Source organism: Pleurodeles waltl, chromosome 1_2 (genome assembly GCF_031143425.1).
Source record: "Pleurodeles waltl isolate 20211129_DDA chromosome 1_2, aPleWal1.hap1.20221129, whole genome shotgun sequence".
NCBI classification, from domain to species: Eukaryota; Metazoa; Chordata; class Amphibia; order Caudata; family Salamandridae; genus Pleurodeles; species Pleurodeles waltl.
In genome coordinates, this window is record NC_090437.1 from 924,747,149 (window position 1) to 924,768,805 (window position 21,657).

At 43.8% G+C, this 21,657-nt stretch overlaps 1 protein-coding gene across 2 annotated transcripts in view; it reads left to right on the plus strand.

Moving 5' to 3' along the window:
- Positions 1–392: 392 nt before the first annotated feature.
- Positions 393–21,657, plus strand: part of FRG1 (FSHD region gene 1) — a 129,040-nt gene continuing 107,775 nt past the window's right edge. The window contains exons 1-2 of one of the 2 annotated variants that reach the window (XM_069200244.1): positions 393–682; positions 13,577–13,673. In XM_069200244.1, the coding sequence (XP_069056345.1) occupies positions 13,612–13,673 (62 nt within the window). In that variant the 5' untranslated portion in view covers positions 393–682; positions 13,577–13,611. The remainder of the gene's footprint in view (positions 683–13,576; positions 13,674–21,657) is intronic. The other variant, XM_069200252.1, reaches the window with a different exon arrangement.

The window sequence follows — 21,657 nt, forward strand, 5'->3', positions numbered from 1 at the left end:
CTCTCCTCGCGTAACACCGTTTTTCGGGGAGTGGGGGAGGGGAGGGGGACAGGGACAGACGGGAGACGCACACGTGCAGGCAGCAGCAGTATGCCTCTGTCTCCCACTGAGGTCAGGCGGAGTCGCACGGATAGGCAGACAGACACAGTTAGAACACCGGCCACTACAAAATTAACTTCATGTGAGGTTTTTGTTTCAGTCAAATTCCAGTAGGGAAAATATTTTAAAGGAAGGTTAGGTGAAGTAAAGCATCCCTTATGATACTGTCCTCGTCTTGTTTATTAAAACTACATAATCAGTTAATTATGACTTCAAGTTGTGTGTTCTCCTTGGCTTAAGATAAGAACCACTGCTTTTCAAGATGGCCGCCACAGTTGCACTTATTACGCTGAAGCCAAGCTGCTTACAGCACACCGCCACTCTTTCGAATCAACACACTACTCCGACTGGGGCTGTCTCTTAGCGGGAGTCCCCTTCTCAAACAAGACGAATCTCCCGCCTTGGATCCTTGCAGGGGTATGTGCGCACCTTTTCTGACCTCAACGTTGCAGTTCCCACGGACCGTACTTCTAGTTGTGAGGCGCCCTAGTTCTTGTTATGACACCAGGAGTGATAAGGAAGGATTGAGGATCCTTGTTGCAAGCTGATCGTGCGGCCCGAACTGGTCATTGGAATTTGGAAGGTAGGCTACAAGCAGCCTCTCCAGTGTATTTTCTGTTTGCTGTTAGCGGCTGAAGTGCACTAAAAAAGTCTGGATACTGTGATCCTGAGTGCAAAGGGTGTGGAGTCAGTGAGTGTGAGGTCGGGGTCAAGAACGTGGATACATGGGACAAAACATTCTGTAACAATTTTGTTGGCTTTTCACTTTCAAGTAACTGATATAGGTTAAGCACACACCTTAAATGCAACTAATTGATGGGAAAGATGTGCTTGCTTCCGGCTGGCTAGGGTAGACGTATCTTGGTCGCTCCTTGGCTATTGGCGGCAGGCTGGTTAACTGAAGTGTCTGGTGGCATTCAGTCAAGTGCTCCGTGCTGCTGGGTGGCAACCTCTGTTTTCCTTATTAATTATTACTTGCTGGGAGAGTGTGTTGACCTGTTTCACATAGCTCAGCATTACAGTGCTGGCGGGCAGCGAGCTGCTCTCTTCAGGTATGCAAGGGTCAGCACAGCATGTTTTATTTGCCATCGCTACCCCTGACTAGTACTCTCCCCAACATGCTTCTCTGGAGGATAGTACTGGGCTCATTGTTTGATAACCCCATTCACGCTCTGTCGCAATTACATCTGTTGCTTTGGGGTGCTTACACGGTGCTGATCCTTGGGATTAGGTACTGCTCCTCATTGTTGCTTAAAGTGTCTTTATAGCCTTTTAGTCTCTGGCGGCACAGCACCCACTTTAATGTACTGCATGGCTAAACACTTCTAAGGTCTCAAAAGTGAGATATATTGGCTGTGCCAATATATGTTTACATTACTTCATCAGTAGAGCCTAGTGAACTGAGGTGATCATTGCTGGTAATCCTTATATGTGGTGGCAACTAATTCTATCTTGTCTGTTATGATTATTACAACACTAATAATAATTTAACTTATGATGTTTTTCAGTAAACTTGTTATTCTTATTATGAAAAAGGTTACTGGAAAATAATGAAGAATCTCAAATATGCTATTGAAAATACAGCACAGTTTAGACTGGTGTTTTATCGCATCATAAAAAGCATGACTAGAAAGTACCCAGACTTAGCAAGTGCTGTGATGCCACACTACCGGTAGCCTGTGCACGAAAAAAATTACTGCAACAATGCATGAAAATAAACAAGCTACCATTACAGCTCCGTGTTATGTTTGTTTTCATCTACCGTCCACAAATCGCTTTACTTCAGGGTCTCTGGTAACAGATGTATTGATACAATACAGATAAACACCACCAAGGTGCAGGCGGTCCCACAGCTTCTAACAACAGACCATGGAATCTTCCTTAACGCCCCCAGTGACATCCAAACATTAGTCATCAAGCTGGAAATGGACCACAACACGATCAAACCACAGCTAAGAAATGAACTACACTAGAGAAGGAAATAAGACCGTGTAAGAACCATAATATGAGTACTCCACCACTAAAACATAAGACCACAAGGAAAGAAAGCTACTCGGTTGCTTCCATAGATGTCAGACCAGACTCATAACTGTAAAGGACCCTTCGGTTTGGGCTGAGAGTTACAAAGTGCAGAATTAAACGCAGTAACACCTCCTCCGAGACAGTTGAGAGTGAACATGAAATTCACTAGAGTTGGGTTTCATATTGCAAAATCTGCGAATGCCCAGAGGACAAACCACATGAAAAAAGGTTCACTATTTCCCATATCGCATTTGTACGCAACATGAAATGCAAAGAGCACAAGTAACTGCTGAACACTTCTCTTTATAAACACAGTGTAATATTACGCACCATGATCTTGCAGCCATGGAAATCTTGTCCGACAATTAGCCATGGCCCTGCAGATCGCCAAACTGCACTGACGGAACAATGCCCCCCAGGCTGGCCTGACACAGGTAATATTCAATTGTGATTCGAGCAATATTACACTACTGCAGCAGCAAGATACATAGTCGAGCACCCATGAAAGAGGCTTTGGGGTGTGGCCATCACAGCTGCTTGGTGAGTGCAGCCAGGACCTTATACCCCAGTCTCATCCGTAAGTATTGCTCTGCTTTTGCTCTTGCTGTGATCGTCCCCCAGGTTCTGGAGGTGGCGCTTGGACATGTTGCTCTATTTTCTGGCAGTACTGCAGCCCTCCCGACAGCACTGGGTTTCCTTCCCTGTTGGTGTTGAGCAGTTGGTATTGAGCACACGTTTTGTGGTAAAGAAGCATATTCCAACAGGTCATGAACAGGGAACTTAGCCTTGGGTAGTTTGCTCTCTGATATAAGTTCATTTTCAGACACAAATTGAAAGAAGGATTAACAAGGATATCAGACCTGGCAGGAACAAAGTGGGAAGAGCGCTGGGGTAGATAGAAGACAGCTTACAGGTGCACTCACAGGTAGTGGTCAATAGCAAATAAAAAAAATACCTTCACGGTGTGTAGGCAGTGGAAGGACACTGGCCGCTGGCCTGTGTCCGAAAGCTGTACTTGGAACAAGCCGCATGGACAGCAACGCAAGAGCAGAAGTGAAAGCGGACGACGTGCTGGACAACTAAAAGCACGTAAATTAGAGCAGTGTTGGAAAAAACGAATGCTAAGTTCAGGTACGTTAGGGGTGGGTTCTATGCCCCTTTTAAGATTTATTTTTTTAATTTACAAGACTTTGCAAGCGCTGGGCTGGCAAAACCTAAAAAATAAACCTGACACAGAGTAATATAATTGTTGGACTTTTTTGCTTATGCAGGGTCATCCCCAATCTTTTTGCCTCCTATTTTTTTTTTTTTTTTACCTGTTGCTGTTGGCTTTTGAACTCTGAGCACTTAACCACTGCTAACCAGTGCTAAAGTGCATATGATCTCTGTGTAAGATTGTATGTAATTGGGTAATCCATGATTGGCATATTTGATTTACTAGTAAGTCCCTAGTAAAGTGCACTAGAGGTGCCAGCGCCTGGAAATCAAATGCTACTAGTAGGCCTGCAGCACTGGTTGTGCCACCCACATAAGTAGCTCTGTAATCATGTCTCAGACCTGCCACTGCAGTGTCTGTGTGTGCAGTTTTAACTGTAAATTTGACTTGGCAAGTGTACCCACTTGCCAGGCCTATACCTTCCCTTTTCTTACATGTCAGACACCCCTAAGGTAGGCCCTAGGTAGCCCCAAGGGCAGGGTGCAGTGTATGGTTAAGGTAGGACATATAGTAATGTGTTTTATATGTCCTGACAGTGAAATATTGCTACATTAGTTTTTCACTGTTGCAAGGCCTGTCCCTCTCATAGGTTAATATGGGGGCTACCTTTAAATATGATTAAAGTGTAGATTCCCTTTGGGAGCGGATGGACATCTGGAGTTTGGGGTCTCTATGCTCACAATTTAAAAATGCATCTTTTAGTCAAGTTGATTTTAAGATTGTGTGTTTGAAAATGCCATTTTTAGAAAGTGGGCATTTTTCTTGCTTATACCATTTCTGTGACTCTGCCTGTTTGTGGATTCCCTGTCTGGGTCAGTTTGACAGTAGGGCTGGTTGCACCTCACACTAGACAGTGACACAAAGGGAGCTGGGGTGTAGTCTGCATTTCCTGGTGAGCCATCTGTGCTTGGAGGGAGGGGAGGAGTGATCACTTACACCTGAAAGCACTGTGCCTGCCCTCACACAATGCAGTCTCCGACCCCCTGGTGAGTGTCTGGGCCTGGCCTGGGCAAGGCAGGATTTCACATTCACAAGAGACTTTACTTTGAAGTAGGCCTACTTCAAAGGAGAAATTGGGTATAAGATGGGCACCCAATACCACAGACTTTAGATCACTTCTGGACATCAAGAGGAACCTCTGCTTGGAGAAAAGCTGAAGAGAAGTGCTGCCCTGCCTGTGACTGTGCTTTGTGGAGCTATCCTGCAGTTGCTGCTTCTGCCTATGCAAGGGGACAAAGACTGGACTTTGTGGTATATTCCTGCTTGAGTAAGACTCTCCAAGGGCTTGGACTAAGCTTGCCCCCTGTTCTGAAGTCTCAGGGCCATCAAAGACTTCCCTTACCAGCACCTGGACTCTCTGCTGAGACTCCTGCCCTGACAAGTGGTGCCCTATCCAGTACCTGGGCCCTTGAAAGGAAACGCTGGTGAAAATCTAAGGAAATCGACTTCGGACGACTCCAGACCGACGCCGCTGCTGAATCCGGTTTGCTCGCAGTCAATCGTATCGGCAAATTTGCAATTATCCATGTAACAGGGGCAGTCTGCAAGGCGGTAACAAAACTGACCCAAGGAAGGGCAAACGTAAAGCATTTACCAATGATGATAAAGGATTTCGAAAGGCAAGCCCACAAACGAGTGAAAGTGATGGGCATGCAGTGGGCGTGGTTAAAAGCCCACAATACTTACAATAGGTCAAAGCGTTTGCGCACTCGAACTAAAAAGGGAAAATGAGCTGGCTCCTTTCAGGCTGTATAATTAGCCCCTTAATTTACTCAGCCAAAAAAGGCATAATGCAGCAGGTGAGACAAACAAACAAAACCTGTCCCTGATTGACTGGTGGCAGTTACCCAGCTCACAATTGCACTTCCCAGGGCTTGCACCAAACAGAAATCACAACAGAAGAGAGAAGGCCCAATTATTATTTTTTAATTTTTAATTTTTAATTTTTTTTTTTTTTTTTTCTTCTGTTTTTGTTGCGGACGAATATCTTCTTCATGCACAATGCAGTGGTAAATGGTGAGCTATGGAGGCTGCTGGCAGTCCAACTGATAGTATACATCCTTTCTTTTATCATTTATTTATTTGAAGCTGGGCAGGGGCATTGCTTCCATTGGTGCAGCGATTCCAGTGGTACTGAGAGCCGGAGAGGCCTACTTAACCTGATTATTGGTGTATTTCATAAATCAAACAGCACCCAGGGTGTCCATTTCCTTCCTAGCCATGACTTAGAGTCCGATACAAAGATGCAACAATGGAAAACAATGTATTTTTTTTTCTTTTTATGACTTCTCCTACCACAGTCTGAAGCAGGACTGTGGCTGAGTCTCAAATAGAAAGAGCAAAATGTGAATCTGGTCCTTCTCATGTAGGACAGGGCATTTTTCTACTCTGATCCCTAGCAGTATTTGTTTTCAGCCTTATCATAAGCATGTTCAATTTCTGAACTGTGCCATATTGTCATACATGGCAAGCAACATGCAAACCTTTTGAATTTGTGAGACACTGGAGCCTAGATGAACTTGACTTAGGCCACGTCCTTCAGTACATAGACTACACCTCTTTGTAAAGAAATTTTTGCCAAGCCTCTGTGGCCATGCTGCATTTAGAGAACCCCCCCACACACACACACTTTTTTTCACCCCACTTATAGACCTGGCTCAGTCTCGTGCGTGGAGCCTCGCTTGCTTGTACCCTTGTCTCCTCCTCAAAAACCTCAGTGTCCCTAGTCCCCCCCCTTAATTCTTAAGCCTCAGTGCCCACTGTCCTTACCTCTCACTTCTTAAAAGCACTGTGTCCCATGCCCTCCCTCCTCCTCTTGTTATGCTTTAAAAATGTGATACTTTTGCTGCACTACATGTGGCCTCCGACATCTCAAGCCGCCCAAGGCGACAGCACCTGATCTAGGAGGGCACCAGCCTGCGAGGAGAGAACTGAAAGGCCTTTCTGAGTCAGTCTGTTTTGAAATAGATCTTCCATTTGAGACAGCTAAAGCCATAGGGTCCAGTGGTGGCGTGTCACATGACAGAGGCCTACTCCTAACTTCAAAGCACCTTCCGTTTAAACATTTGGTCAAAGTAAGTATATGAATGCATATGTTTTTCAGTAGTACTCCTCCTGCTGTACCACTGACGCGCCACTTGTACGAAATCCTGAAAATGATGAAGCATGGTTATAACCCATGTATCAAACAGGGCATGCAGAGAAGCAGAGATAATGTGCCTAATTCACTTCAAACAACACCTTTTTGTTCCTTGGCGTGACTGACTCGTGTGAAGACTGGGAGCCTCTCCTCATGCGATGGTAAAAATCTTGGAAGCAGACAGTACGTCTACATCACTCAAAAAAATGATCTTTTATTACAAAGAATTTTAAATGTTAGATATACGCCCAATGAAAATTCCTGACTGCGCCAGAGTAGAGATGATGAAATGCATGTACGATCATCCGGTAATCACAACTCTCGGCTCACAGACCATGGAAACCACATACGCATTGAGTGGCTCCGCCATAGTGACTGATCCCTGGGCTAACTGAGCCCCCTTTCTTTCTCTCACATGTCAGTCGCTCAAGTTTCTCATCACATATTGCATGATTGGCTCACACACACAGCTGCGGTTGGCGAAACCTACTGTCTTTTGCAACATGCCATGGTGAAGCCATCTGAATAAAGGTATTTTAAAGAAATTCGTGGAAAAGGAATAATTCTTGTGAAGTGGAGGGGATCTGAAGTAGAATTTTCTGCAAATAAAAAAAAAAAAACCTTCCGTGCTGCAGGATCATATTTCATTTTTTTCTGTTCCTGGGGTGAGATAGTTTTTTAAAAAAAGTTGCTAAACGATGGTCCCCACTACTGGTGAATATTCCAGAAATATCACCCACTTTCCTCCTCATACATTAAAAACTTAAATAATCAGTGCAATGAAAGTATGTTGTAGCTCTTGTTTAAAAACGAATGTAGCGATATGCAGTAGAGCAGTGGTTCCCAAACTGTGCGCCACGGCACCCGGGTGCGCCATCAAAGATAGCCAGGGGAGCCGTGCACAAATGCACTTTATGAAACAATTATGTGCTGATGGTGATAGTAAATCTTTGGACTTATTAGGATATCAAGTTTCTAAACTGTAAATTGACATTATAATTGGTCTTTTCGTTCATTCCTCTCTTACTGGAACATAATACGTTGCACAACAGTGACATAATTAAAACATACAAAAAGTTACTAAAGCCCTAATTTGGGGGTTTTATCGAGGATTAAGCTAGTCACATATACAGTATTTCACAGGCTCTGATGCCACCTACTGGAAAGAAATTGAATAAAGTTCAAGTAAAAGGACTCCATTTATTCCTGTACGAAATATTTAACATGGTTACCTAATGTTCTCGGTTATTCCAGTGTTCAACATGTGGGCTACCTGCTAGCTGAGGGGGAAACTGCTTACATTGATTAAATATAGAGTCTTGCCCACTGGTAGAGTGTAAGCAGCTTCATGTTTTTAATTGAACAAATACATTCCGGCTCACACATTGCAGTTTGCCTTTTTTTTGCACATTGGTGTGGAAAACAATCTGCTTTTCTCATCCCAGAAAATTCCTCTGTCATGTTAACCACCATTCCTAGGCCCAGTTTGGGTCTATTTTTTTCTGACTTTCCCCAACAATTTCCTTCAGATTAGTTAATTTATGCCAAAGCACTCTGGCTTCTAGTACTGCATGTACTGCTACTGCCTGCTTACAGCTGCTTACTCTCCTAATCTCGGTTGCTTGTGTATGGAGAGTAAATATTCTGTGCCACCAACATTGTGAAGACTTTCTGGAGCAGCCTGGCTTGCATATACAGTTGCACCGATCTGGAAAAAGTATTAGATTGCTTCACAATTGGTGTGCATAAGGTTTACTATGCAAATTTAATCTCACTTTGATCCGCATAAATCAGCTATCTGTAGTAAGCATGGTTTCCCATTTTTCTCATGCCTATAACGGTTTCGTGATGTTTTCTTGCAAAACTTGTTTTGGAGCAGAAATATCATGCAAGAATATATCTCATGTTGTTTTTTTTCCCTCACTGCAACTCCATGTAGGTTCCTCTTAAAGGATTTGTATGTGAATACAAACCCCAAATGCCTTTTTCTTGAGACACATTGAACAGTGGAGACCTTATATAGGACCCATAGTCTTAAGAAGTGTAACGAGCAGCCCAGGTCAGATGTAGTGGAGCTCCTGTATGGCGATCCCATTATAACACCGTGCCCAACTACCTGGCTTGTACCTAGAATTAAATAGACACAAAGAGGCGCTCCAGTGGAGATTCATGGAGAGTGTTACCGTGCTACCTGTCTTTCAAGCTGTACTTTGGTGAAACTAAAACAGGTTGCGGATCCTGTTGAGGCTCTTGTTTTAGCTTGTAAGCAGTCCTGCTTGGATTAAGACGCAAGTCCTCATCAGCCCTGCCTGCTAAGGACCAGGTCGAAAAGACTCTCTTCAAGCTTGCTGCCACCACATGCTCACAGGTAACCACGTAAAACTAACATGCTATCAGTAGCCTGTAGAACCATTTTGGGATTGTCGGCTTACTTGGTTATTTTGTTATTAGTTATTTGTATGATTTGTTTGACTGTCATCAACTTGTACAAAGATTGTGACTTTCGCATTGTACAGATGGCTAAACTTCCACTTGTCATTTTCCAGCAATCTCCACCGCCATTCTTGAGACCAGGAAGACGGTCGAAGTGTATGCATGTTTATTGCAGTCAAAACGTATTAGTCAGTTGTATTTCTCCATGACCTCTAAGCTCTGACAGCAGCCCTATGTATTCCCTGTGCATATTCGCAACCTTGTTTAAGAGCTGCTGCGTATCTCACCTGTGTGACCGCAACCTTAGTTCTATCGCCCTTATATAACAAAAGTGACTCCTCAACAACTAAAATGGCCTGCTCCGTATGCAATCGCATGAAAGGTGCCAATGAAAATTATTTATTTTGTTCTCCCACCCATCTCACCCTTCACTTGATTCTCAGGAGTAAGCCCCTAACCTAGAGGCAATTAAAAAAAATAGTAAAAAAAAAAATCCTATGTACATCCATGTGATGAAGAGTATTGTTTCTGACTTTACCAATTCAAGTTTTTTTTTTCTTAAACAAGTGTTACATTTTTTTTTTGTTACATCAACAATTATTTTCAGGGAGGAAAATGGAAGTACTGCCGAGGGCGGGCTTGCATCCCCCACCCACCAAAACAAATAACATAATAGGGAGCCACGGCCAACGGGCAATAGGTCAAGGGAGCCGCAGGTCAAAAAAGTTTGGGAACCACTGCCCTAGTAAATGGTATCTGGGGCCTGGGGTACTAAGGAAGGTCCCTGAAGGCTGCGGCATCAGTTGTGCCACCCCAGGAGCCCTTCACCAAACCCACACAGTGTTGCCATTGCAGACTGCGTGTGTTGGTGTAGGCAAACTTGAAAACACAACCTGTCACACACCCCTATGTGCCAGAATCCCTACCACTGCATGTACCAGGTGGAAGTTACCCCTAAGGCAGGATGCATCAGTTCACATGTGAGGGCATATATGCATGAGCAGATATGCCCCTGCTATGTCTCTGTCTATTCTAAGACACAGTAAGTGAACGGGGAAGCCATTTTAAATGCATGTGCTGGACACTGATCACTAAGAGTTTCCCAGCTACACAATGGCTTCTCTAAGCCCAGGGTTGTTTGGTATCAAACTTCTCAGATTAATAAACCCTCACTGATTCCAGTGAGGAATTTATTAATAAATGCACCCAGAGGGCATTTTAGAGATTCCCCCTGAAAACCTACCAGTTACTAGTGTGTTGACTGAATGGTCCTGACCAGTTCAACCACCTTAGACATGTTTCTGGCCCCCAAGGTGAGAGCCAGCACTCTCAAGGGCCAGAGACAAAAACCTGCACTGGACGGGGGTGTTAGCACCTCATCCAGGCAGGATGGACATGCCAGGGTGGGAAGCTTCAAAGGCCTAGCCGCCTTTGTAGTTCCACCCAGGGCTCTCCAGATGGCAGAGATGACTGCCCCCACCCCCTGTCCTGACTGTCCCTTTGGGTGCCAGAACAGGTGGGAATATTAGGCAGCTTAGGAGATGTGCCCACTTCATGCCAGTCCCACCCCTAAGATGGACGAGCTGATGTGGACACCCCTTTGTAAAATTCCCCCCTCTTTGTTTGGAAAGAATTAGGCCACTAGGGTTCGGTTATACCCACTTCCCAGTGGAAGTGGTCATAGAAAGGGTGTAGTCACCCTAAAGGTGGTGAGCTCATGGACTACCACCTGACACTCCTTGTAGCTCCCCTAAATTGAGTATTTTTGTGGCACCCCTGAACCCTAAAACTGAAAAGATTCAGATGACCCACAGAGAAAAGGACAAAGAAGAGATGCACCTGCAGAAGAGATGAAGAAGCGGCTGGCCTGGTACCATTCCCACAGGCCTATCTGTACACTTCAAAGGACTCTGCACCGAAAGACGCCTCGTCCCGCAGGTTAACCTCCAGGAACCTGGGAGGACTGCCTGACTCAAAAAAAGACTCAAGTCTCCCTTGAGCAGCAGACCTGCTCTCCAACAAACTCCAAGGGAAGAACTCTGCAGCCTCCGGAACCGCAAAGACCCGATCCCTGAAGTCACCACTGCACCTGCCGTCACAGACCCGAGTGGGAGTGAACCTCCAGTGCCAGCAAGGTCTCCCAGCTGTCCAAAGTCTGAGTCCATCGCGGTTTTACCCCTCCTGGACTTCCTGAAGTCGCCTGCAGCCTCTGCACGCAGGCCCCCCCCCCCTCCTGCAGCTACTACAGTGAGAGAACCCGACACCTAAAGCAACCACTGCACCTGTCACTGCTGGCTCGAGTTGAAGTGGAGCCCTGGTGTCAAAGACGTCCCCGGGCTCCATTGAGCTCGGGTCCACTGTGGTTTCACCCCTCCTGGACTCAACGACGCCTGCAGCCTCAGACCACACGACCCCCCTTAACTGCGAGTGCTCCAGGACAGGGAAACCCGACGCCAAAGGACACCTCTGCATCCACCGCCCCTGACCTTGGAGAGGAGGACCAAAGGTGCACCTATGTTCACGAGCACCCCAGGTTTGCAACTTACCTATTGGTTGTCCCCCACTGGTCCCCCACCCAGAGCCTGCAGCCTAAATCCACAGAGACCCATCCCTATTGAAATACATTATGCTCCTAACGCGTACTGCACCTCTGCACCCGGCCGTCCCAGTGCTGCCCAGTGCCTCCTGTTGGTGTGGTCCTGACCCTTCCTCAATACTCACTGCAAGTCTACAAGACTGGTCCTGTGAGTCATCAATAAGTGCTTGTTTGCTGACTGTGATTTCTTCATATAGGTTAACATTGAAGAACTATGAAATTGCACTGTTGATTTTTGAAACTAGAAAGTATTTATGCTTGAAAACGTACTTATCCTATGACGAAGTTCTTGGGTTTAAGGTATATATAAAAAGATGTGTTATTTTTCTAAATTGGTCTCAGATATATTCTTTGAGTGTGTGTCTCATACACTGCCTCTGTGAGTACAACAAATGCTTAGCACTGCCCTGTGACAAGCCTAACTGCTTGCCCACACTACTCTGCAAACCAGCTGGGTATCCACTGGAGTCTCTGCCCGGTGTACTTCTTTTTAGGGCATCCCTTTAGAGAGCCAGCTTCCTACAGTGAACATTGTGTTGACACCACTACATAGGTGCTGATGGGGCCTGTGTGCACCAGGTGTTTTTGACTGCTAATGCATCCTTGGCGCCTCTGAAGTCATCACTGCGAGGTCTTAAAGTCGACTACTTTAGAAGGTCTGAAGTGAATGACATTTCGAGTAATGTCATTAGCCAAGACGATGGCTTTATTTTCGTAGGTTGACTATTTGGCCACTGTACTTCAGTCACTTCTTCATGCAGTGTTTGTTTTCTTGACTGCATGGATGAAATATATATTTTGGAGGGGGTTATCAAAATGTATATATTTTTTTTTTGCATTAAAAGTGTTTCCTCTAACGGGACTTGGCTGTTCAATACTCTTGCATTCACACACAAAATGGTGTAGTGCTGTTGACACTTCCACAGCATTAGCACAGCACCACCTCACTACCAGAGCAGCACCGCCATCTCAGCATCAAAGCAGCACCACCACAGCTTCACTCAGCTCCACCACAGCATCACTAAGCACCAGCACAGCATCACTAAGCACCAGCACAGCATCTCCTCAGCATCTCCTCAGCATCACTCAGCACCACTTCAGCATCATCACAGCACCACGTCCAGATCAGTGCACCACCACCGGCGCAGCAACAGCTCAGCATCAGCGCAGTTCCACCACAGCATAAGCACAGCCCCACCTCCGCACCAGGGCAGCCCCACCTCAGCAGCAATTCAACTTTAGTGCAGCATCACCGCAGCACAGCACAAACATGGCATGGCTCAGCACCACCTGAGCATCACTCAGCACCTCCTCAATCTGGCATCTGTTGATTCTCCCCTAGTGGCCGTCCATTGCTCGTGTTATTCAGGTACTATTTCAAAACTTCCACCTTCCCGTTGTTTATGTGACCTCCTCCCCCCCCCCCCCCTCCATAACAAAAAAAGCTGTAACAGATACGCATTAGAACAGGCAGGAAGAAGGACAAATAAACTAGAAGACGTTTTTTATGTTAATTATTTTTAATAAGGTGTTTATTGTTGTACATGTTATCTTCTTGTTTAAATTAGGTATAACATGCTTATGACACTTTATTATAATGTTTCAACATGTTGCACAGCAACCATGCTGCTCTACAACATAGTTTAAAGCCATTGCCAAAGCCAATAGCTCTAGCTAAACCCTTACAAGGTACCAAAGGCAAGACCTGTTGGCTATGCCAATGCTTGTTTTTACTGATTTCCCTGGTATTACCACAAATATCGCCTGCAATAAATAAAAACTGGCCTGATTTGGAAATGTGGTCCACTTTTCTAGCTATCTGGTTCTCTAATTGGGGACACTTAGTTTGGGGCCCAGGTGTATTTTTTGTCCTAGTATGACCCTGCTATTCAGTCGTTGTAGCCCCCTTTGACATTAGACAGGGTATATAGAAACATTTAACGTGTGCTCTCACCTAGTGAAGTCAGTCATGTCGGTGAAGTGTCCAGTGCACCTAAGAGATGAAAAGGTCTGAGAACAGTGATGCCTTTGTGACAGAGACTTTATCTAACACAAAGCTAACCATTTGCAGGAGCAGAGGTGAGAGCCGAATTACTGAAATCAACTATGGCGGAGTATTCAAGCATAAAAACTACTAAGCTGGTGCTGAAGGGGATGAAGCACAAAAGGTAAGCATACCACACCGATGGGTGCTGTGTTTTGTTTGCCCCTTTCCATGTTCATTTGGTTGGTATTTCTGCTGAATAGGACATTGAGCTTTCCTTCCTTTGGTGACAACCCTTTCCTACATATCATTGCAGGATTTTCTTTACAAAGTGAATGCTTTAACCCTTTCCATGTGTCGGATGGCTGGGTGCCGTCCAACGTCACGGTGCTCTTGTGCGTCAGGAAATCCCTCTGGTGTTTTCAATCAGAAAGTCCACTAGACATCAAGGAACATATTTTTTTAATGTTTTTTTTTTTTTTAAAAGAGCAATGGGGGGCCCGGCCATGCCCCCACCCCAAATACATGGTGACAAAGTCAATTCCCCCCACTTCCACACCCCTGTGGGGCAGATGGGGTAGTTACCCCTAATCCGTCCCTACCCCCTGGTGGGGGGGGGGGAGGGGTTAGACATCTCACTTGACGCCAGGAAATTACAAAAAATATAGTGGTGGGGGCTACCCACCCCAACAGAAGGGGGGTAACAGTCTTTTCGATCAACTCCACCCCCTTCTCCCCCAACTCCCACTCACTGTTAGCGGTCAGAGAGTTTACATACATATAATTGTGAAAACAGACAACCAAAAGCCAGAATATTCACTTGGGGTTACTTAACTCATTTAATTGTCCTATTGCCAGAATGGACAAAGCCATAATCTTGCCCACTATAAATGTGCATGGAGAGTTACTATAGACAGGAATAAAACTTCCCACACTCATTTGCAAGACCTTTGTAAACAATACCTTTTATATGCAAGATAAAATGGCGGTGGTTTTTGGTTACGAAACAAGATACCCTTTGTAGTCCTTCATTTGCTTTCACAATTATTTTCATTTATATATGTGTAAACGCTTTGACCGCTATCCATGAGCAAGGCTACGTCCGAAACACGTTGGCAAAGCCTTTCCATTAAATTATTTTTGTGCACCTGCAATTTGAGTTTGTGTTATTCCATATAACTTGGAGAATTATTGTTGTGATGTGATAAATATGTGTGTGTGTGTGTTTTTGTATTATTCTACACTTAACATGTTAATAGCTCATTGCAAAGCTTCTATATTAAGTTTTGTTTAGATCCTTATGAATCTCTGTTTTGTTAACATGTACCTATTGTGATAATCTTTAAATATAATTTTTATCTACAAGCATTTCACTATTGAAATATTGAGGAAAAGATAAAATAATGTTATAAAAACTACACGGATACATTAACTTCAAATACTGCACTTGAAGGTCTGTGTTTGAATAATACAACTTTAAATCTCAATTTATTGTCTTCTTCATTACACATATATTCCCATTCTGTGTAATTGTATATCTATGTATTTATTACTTTAATCCTAGTGTACAAGAGAAAACAATAAAAAAAATGTTAAGAAAATCAGTCTCTTCAATGCACTATTCTCTCACCCTATACATCTATCAATCTATCCTCTACCTCCACTCTCTGACTCATCCCAAACCTCATTCTATTTCTGTGATCTCCAAAATAATCCATCCTAGACTCTTCCCTCATCTATCTCTCCTGGCTCACCCCAAGTCTCAATTTACTAATCTGATCTCTCAAACAATCCTCCTAAATACTCCCTCATGTATCTGTCCTTTGACTCATCCCAAACCTCATTTTACTACTATGATCTCCCTAATGCCTTTCTACAGACTCTTCCCACTGTGCTGTGCAAGGAAAGCATCTAACCCAGCTGGGCTAGCGTCAGCAACAACCGCTGTATGAAGCTTAGATTGATGTATGCCGTTTCATCAGCCTTTTCACTGGCTTTTCTGAGTCTCTTGAAACTTTTCTCACATTCTTGTGACCATTGAAATTAAACATTTTTCTTTGTCAACTTTCGTAATGGAGCACCTGCAGTGGCAAAGTCTTGTATCTATCTTGAACAGTAACTGGCCATGTGAAGAAATGAATGTACTACAGAAACATCTTGTGGGGGATCATTATTTGACAGTCCTTGTACTTTCACAGAATCGGGTGTCATACCCCCATCAGAAAAGACATGGCCAAAAAATATTAGCTTTGTCTCGTGAAACTCACACTTGTCTGGATTCAAGGTCAAACCTGCATCGTTAGTAAACAACATACTTGTGTGCGAGCTCTAAAGTGCACCTTCTCTGTAGCTCCGAAAACAAAAATGTAATCGCTTTACTGCATTTATGTCAGGCTGTAAGGTACTTTGAATTACGTCTTTGAAAAGTTCAGCAGCCGATGACGCACCAAATTTAAGAATTTTGTATCAAAACAGACTAACGTGTAGAAATGTTTATAATGTACCTGCAATTTTCTTTGAGTACCAACTGATGATGACCTTTATTTAAATCTAAATCAATAATGGGGAGCAGTGTATTTGGTCAATTCTGTTCTTGTTTGATGCTGTTGCTTTTTTATAAGTCCCATATTTAGTGTAGATTACGAGCTACAGAAAAGCACCCCTAAAATGATCTCATGGTCCTAGCCCCCTGCGATCATCCCTCCTGCTCCCCAAATGCTTGCCATAAAGTTTTCAAGTGGGACCCAACTTCAAAACATTTTGCTGGGGGGGGGGGAGGGGGGGCTCAGAGCAGAAAGGTTTAATGACCTCTGCCCTTTGTTTATTCTCTGTTGAATCTTATCCCTACCAGTCCAGTGAATTATTTAAAGGACACAATAAATACAGGAAATAATCATGCAGGCTTACGTTACACAGCCACATGGCACTTATTAGTGTCTTCAGTGATTTAAAAATAGGTATATGAATACGGTCCAATCTTGCATTAAATCAAGGCACAGACACAACATAACACTGCATGTGATTTGTATACCCTTAGTCATGTTTGTTCAAAGGAGGATGTATGCAACATTATGGTGGTGGTCACATGTAGAGCACAAACAATACATAAAGCATGCTGTATGCAAACTGCTGTATGCCACCTGAAAGATATTTGCTACCGGCGAAAGCCCAGTCCACTGCTTTAGAAGTTCTGACTGCACCAAAGTTATTAGTAAACCAGAAAACACTCTACCTACTTGTGATCCCAGCTTTGGGTGATGGGTTTTGCACACGCAGATTCACACTTCATTAAACCCTGCTGTGCTGTGTGATTGAGGCCAGGCAGCACAACAGAAACTCTGATGAAGTAAACTCTCTCTCTCTCTCTGGTCTGAGGATTGTGAGAAATGTGTACCTTCACAGACCCTCTTTAAAAAAACTGGGACATGTGTTTAGTCCTGCAAAATATGTTGGGGCACCAGGACTGTCCAGGATAATCTGGGACTTCTGGTCACCCTAGATAGGTTGGATCCTTTGTTCTACGTGCCAGACGTGCACAGAGTGGTGCTGTAGAACCTGTCCTACTTGCCAGTTGCCTGGTCGGTCCGGGATAAAACCAAGGCACAGTTAGTTGATGAGGGAATGGTGTGACCAGAAGTCTATGCTGTACCAGGAAGGTCAGGAGGTGTTATTGCTGAAGCCCATTTCTCCCAGAGCTTTAGAAGATAAATGGTGTGGGCCCTACAAAATACTGCAGACGGTATCTGATTTGAACTACTAGTTGAACCAGGTGCCACAGGGGAACCCAAGCAGGTGTTTCTGTGAAGCGGCTTAAGCCTTACCTCCTGACAGATTACACCATGGAATGTCATGGCTATGTCGAAAGAAGTCTAGGAAGAAAGTAAGCCTCTTTCTGACTTGTTGCACAGTGCTAGAGGGATGGACTGGAATGTAGAATGGGGGCACTTAGCCCCTGAGTAAACACCTGATTAGCAGAGGGAGTGTAAGGAGGTGATGGTGTAGTTGACACACCTCTTCTCAATGATTCCAGGTCTGCCTTTCAAAAGCACTTAAGGCTAATTGAGCTCTCACGTATTACATAGGTCAGTCCAAGTCGTGCTCAAGCAAGGTTCTACAGACTTGCGGTTCTGTGTTGACTACCACAGCCTCAGTGAAGTCACCAAGATCCTCAGAGCTGACGAGCTAATGGACTGGTTGGGTCCTGCAAAGTACTTGAGCATCTTCGATCTGCCCTTGGTATGGTTGATAACATCCAATGTGGATTTTTGGGCTGTTATTGTCTGTGCATCCATCACTAAGTCAACATGTTTCAGTTTGTTTACTGGCTACTGTGGGTCCTAGGCTTTCATCAGGATTTATGCAAAACCCCTATGTGAGAGATCTCTGATCTGTGGGGCGCACCCCCCCCTGGTGGGCCGTGGGATGTGTCCCCAGGGGGGAGCAAATGGCTCTGCAACTACATATAAATGAAGATAGCCTGGAAGTGTGAAAGGCTGGTGTTTCTAGGTTGTCTTCATTTACATGCAGTATTTAAAGTTCATAAAATAGTGTGAGAACCGTACTACTGAGTGGCATGGGGCAGGTTCGGTGAATATAAAGAGGGTAAAAGGCATTGGTACAAAAGGGGGGGAAAAAAAGCAACATTTAATTGATTTTTTTTTTCTTTTTTCTCCTTTGAGCAACTGCATATAAAACACCACACACCTCCAAATTAAAATAATTGCAAGCTAGCTAATTGAAGAGATATATAGTAATTATTTACCTTATGAAACCTCAGTTGGTTAATGTGATCACTTCATATGTTTGTGTGTGACCAGAGTGTCGCAGAATCAAATCCTGATTGGTGCAGTGAGGAGTAGTGGCTTGTTTATAGTACTACGACGTTCCAGTCAGTGGCTGAAAGCACTGTGACTGTCATTATTTTAAAAGTGTGTACACTGTATGAAACAGGCTGCTGCAAAATACTGTTTAAGATAAAACAAGCACTTTAAAAATATACATTTGAATGATAAGCATTCATTCTATATCTACTGTAAATATATTTATGTGTGTCCATTAAAAGGGTACTTTCAATGAGTACTCATATTACCTCTCAAAAAGAATCCATATTTGTCACCATGAAGCTGAGTGTCTCCATCAATTAAATCCTATACTGGCTCCAAAGCAGCCTTTATATTTGGTGATTATCCACTGCACACTTACATTTCTATCAGATAGCGGGCACCTTGGTGTGAAAGCACATTTCTTCTTGAGTGCTCTACTATCTGCTTCACAGTACAGGAGCCCCCTTACCCCCATTCTCTGTGAACGGGCACAGGACCCCAATTATGGCAGTATTACTATGAAAAAGGACATGGGGTGCATTTTCTTTGCTAGTACTAGGGCCCAGATCACCACAGTTGTGCACACAACAGGGCCCAAACGACAGAGGAGGAAGATAAATTTGCCTTTTTGTTGTTTTTTGCACAAAGGGCCAAAAAGCCTGCTTTGGATATGTGTCCTAGAAGTAATGGCTGATGTTGAGTGGGCAGAGTAGACAGCCTGCTTGCAGGGCTGTAGGTATCATTGGTGCTGCTGCGTTAGAGGCCCAGGTCATACTTCCTGTGCCAGTGTTTCTTTGAGCCTTGGAGCAATGGTTCAATGGTGGGGAAAGATGAACCAGAGGAGACTACTTCATTTGAGCATCAGAGAGATGAGAGAGAGAGGGCTGGTGTGGTATGGGAGCTGGTGTTGTTAACAAAGGTCAGAGACAAGAGCAAGGCAGTAGCTATCATTAGTGATATAGGTACAGTGACACTTTTGCCTAGGGGCCCACTGCATCACAATTATGAATGTTTTACAATAAATAGTGGATATGGAGGCTCGTTTTCCTTGCTAGTATTAGGGCAGATGAAGCCGTAGGCGCCAAAAAGGTGGGGCCGCATGCAGCATCTCATTCTATTTTCTTCAGAAAGATACTGGGCTTGGTTTGAGATTGTAGTGATAGACATGGTGGAAAAGGAGTGGAAGAAGAAGAGGTAGCCTGGCTCTGAGGACTACAGCCATCTTTAGTGCAACAGGTGGAGTTGCATAGGGGTCTACAGCAGCCCAATAATGGGGAGCAGTGTTTTTGGTCAATTCTGTTCTTGTTTGATGCTGTTGCTTTTTTATAAGTCCCATATTTTAGTGTAGATTACGAGCTACAGAAAAGCACCCCTAAAATGATCTCATGGTCCTAGCCCCCTGCGATCATCCCTCCTGCTCCCCAAATGCTTGCCATAAAGTTTTCAAGTGGGACCCAACTTCAAAACATTTTGCTGGTGGGGGGGCTCAGAGCAGAAAGGTTTAATGACCTCTGCCCTTTGTTTATTCTCTGTTGAATCTTATCCCTAACAGTCCAGTGAATTATTTAAAGGACACAATAAATACAGGAAATAATCATGCAGGCTTACGTTACACAGCCACATGGCACTTATTAATGTCTTCAGTGATTAAAAATAGGTATATGAATACGGTCCAATCTTGCATTAAATCAAGGCACAGACACAACATAACACTGCATGTGATTTGTATACCCTTAGTCATGTTTGTTCAAAGGAGGATGTATGCAACATTATGGTGGTGGTCACATGTAGAGCACAAACAATACATAAAGCATGCTGTATGCAAACTGCTGTATGCCACCGGAAAGATATTAGCTACCGGCGAAAGCCCAGTCCACTGCTTTAGAAGTTCTGAACATGCCCCAGAGCTGCACCTGCAAACTTTGTGAGAGACTGAACTAGCCTCAGAATCAGCATCTGAGTGCTAAGACCAAACCGGTGGAGGGAGGCATAAGCTGTACCAATAGGCCTAACTCGAACTATGATCCTGGAATGGCAGACCCAGGTGGAAGTAGGGACCTACTATAGGCAGGTGGAGGCCTAGCTTGTAGTGCCCCACCCCTTCACACAAAAAAGAGAGCACAAAGACTTGCACCTTCAAAACTGGTATTTGTACATTATTTAATGTGTATTGGAATTATGTGTTTTCTTTGTAATAAAGTACTTGTCTTTTCTAGAAAGAGAAGCTGTGGGCTGGACATTGATCACAAGCCTCGAAAAATCATAAAAATGTTACAAGACCTGCGGGTCAAAACATTTGAATAATCTACTCGACCAAACTGTAATATACTCGACTTGTAAACGGGTCTCAAATTGTGTGATCCCAGGCAAATATTTTAGTTTACAGTCTCTTTTTTTCTTCATTCTCACATATAAGTGCACTGTCAAATATGTGAGCTCAGCATTTCTGCAGTACAAAAAACCTATTTCGTTTGACTAAATAGACTAAACGTTTGCTCCATGACTAAAAAAAAATCTAGCCCAAAAATAGGGGACACATGATCGATGACTTGCCAGTTTCTTTACTAATAGCATGCCATCAGGGCAGGAGTGTTTCTCGGTTTATATTTAAACAGTCACTTTAAATAAATATGTTACGAAAGCATGATGTGGTAGCACACTGTCATTTACAGACAGTAAATTTCCAAAAACCTTCCGACTAACTTGCAGTTTTACTAATAAAACTATATAATGTATTAACAAAAATCGGTGAAAAGTGGGTTTCAGAAAACATATTTATCTTTTGCACATCACTAAATAAAATGTTCTGATTTGTTTTCATCCTAATAAAATATTTTTTTCACCTCACTGAAGTACAAAAAATGGGCTTTCACAACTACTTAAATATATTTGGAAATGTTTGTATAGTTAACTTAGCTATTTAAATGTTGTGCCTTTAATTTCAAGCTCTTTGTAGTGGGTCAGACAGTTTACCTTACAAAATCCTGGAGCTCTGCAGTCAGAATGAAAATTAATTGTAAGAAGGCAAACTGACTTTTGACCTCTGTCGCCAAACACAGAGTAAATGTCACAAGATATAAGAACATGATTTGAAGCCTGCTTTATTGCTCCTTCACTTTCTGACTGAACCTGTTCTTTGTCAACTCTCAGAAGGGGCGAGTATGTTCTAACAACAGCTTGACCTGATAAATTCTGACTCGCCATAGTGAGTGGATGAGTAGAGTTTTCGAGGCCTGGGCCATATTATGTGGCAGAGTGGGGGAGGGAGGGTGGGCTTTTGGGGGTTGCCATTCACTCTTGACCCTGAATAATATCACACTAACCTCCCTGAGAATCCCTGACTTA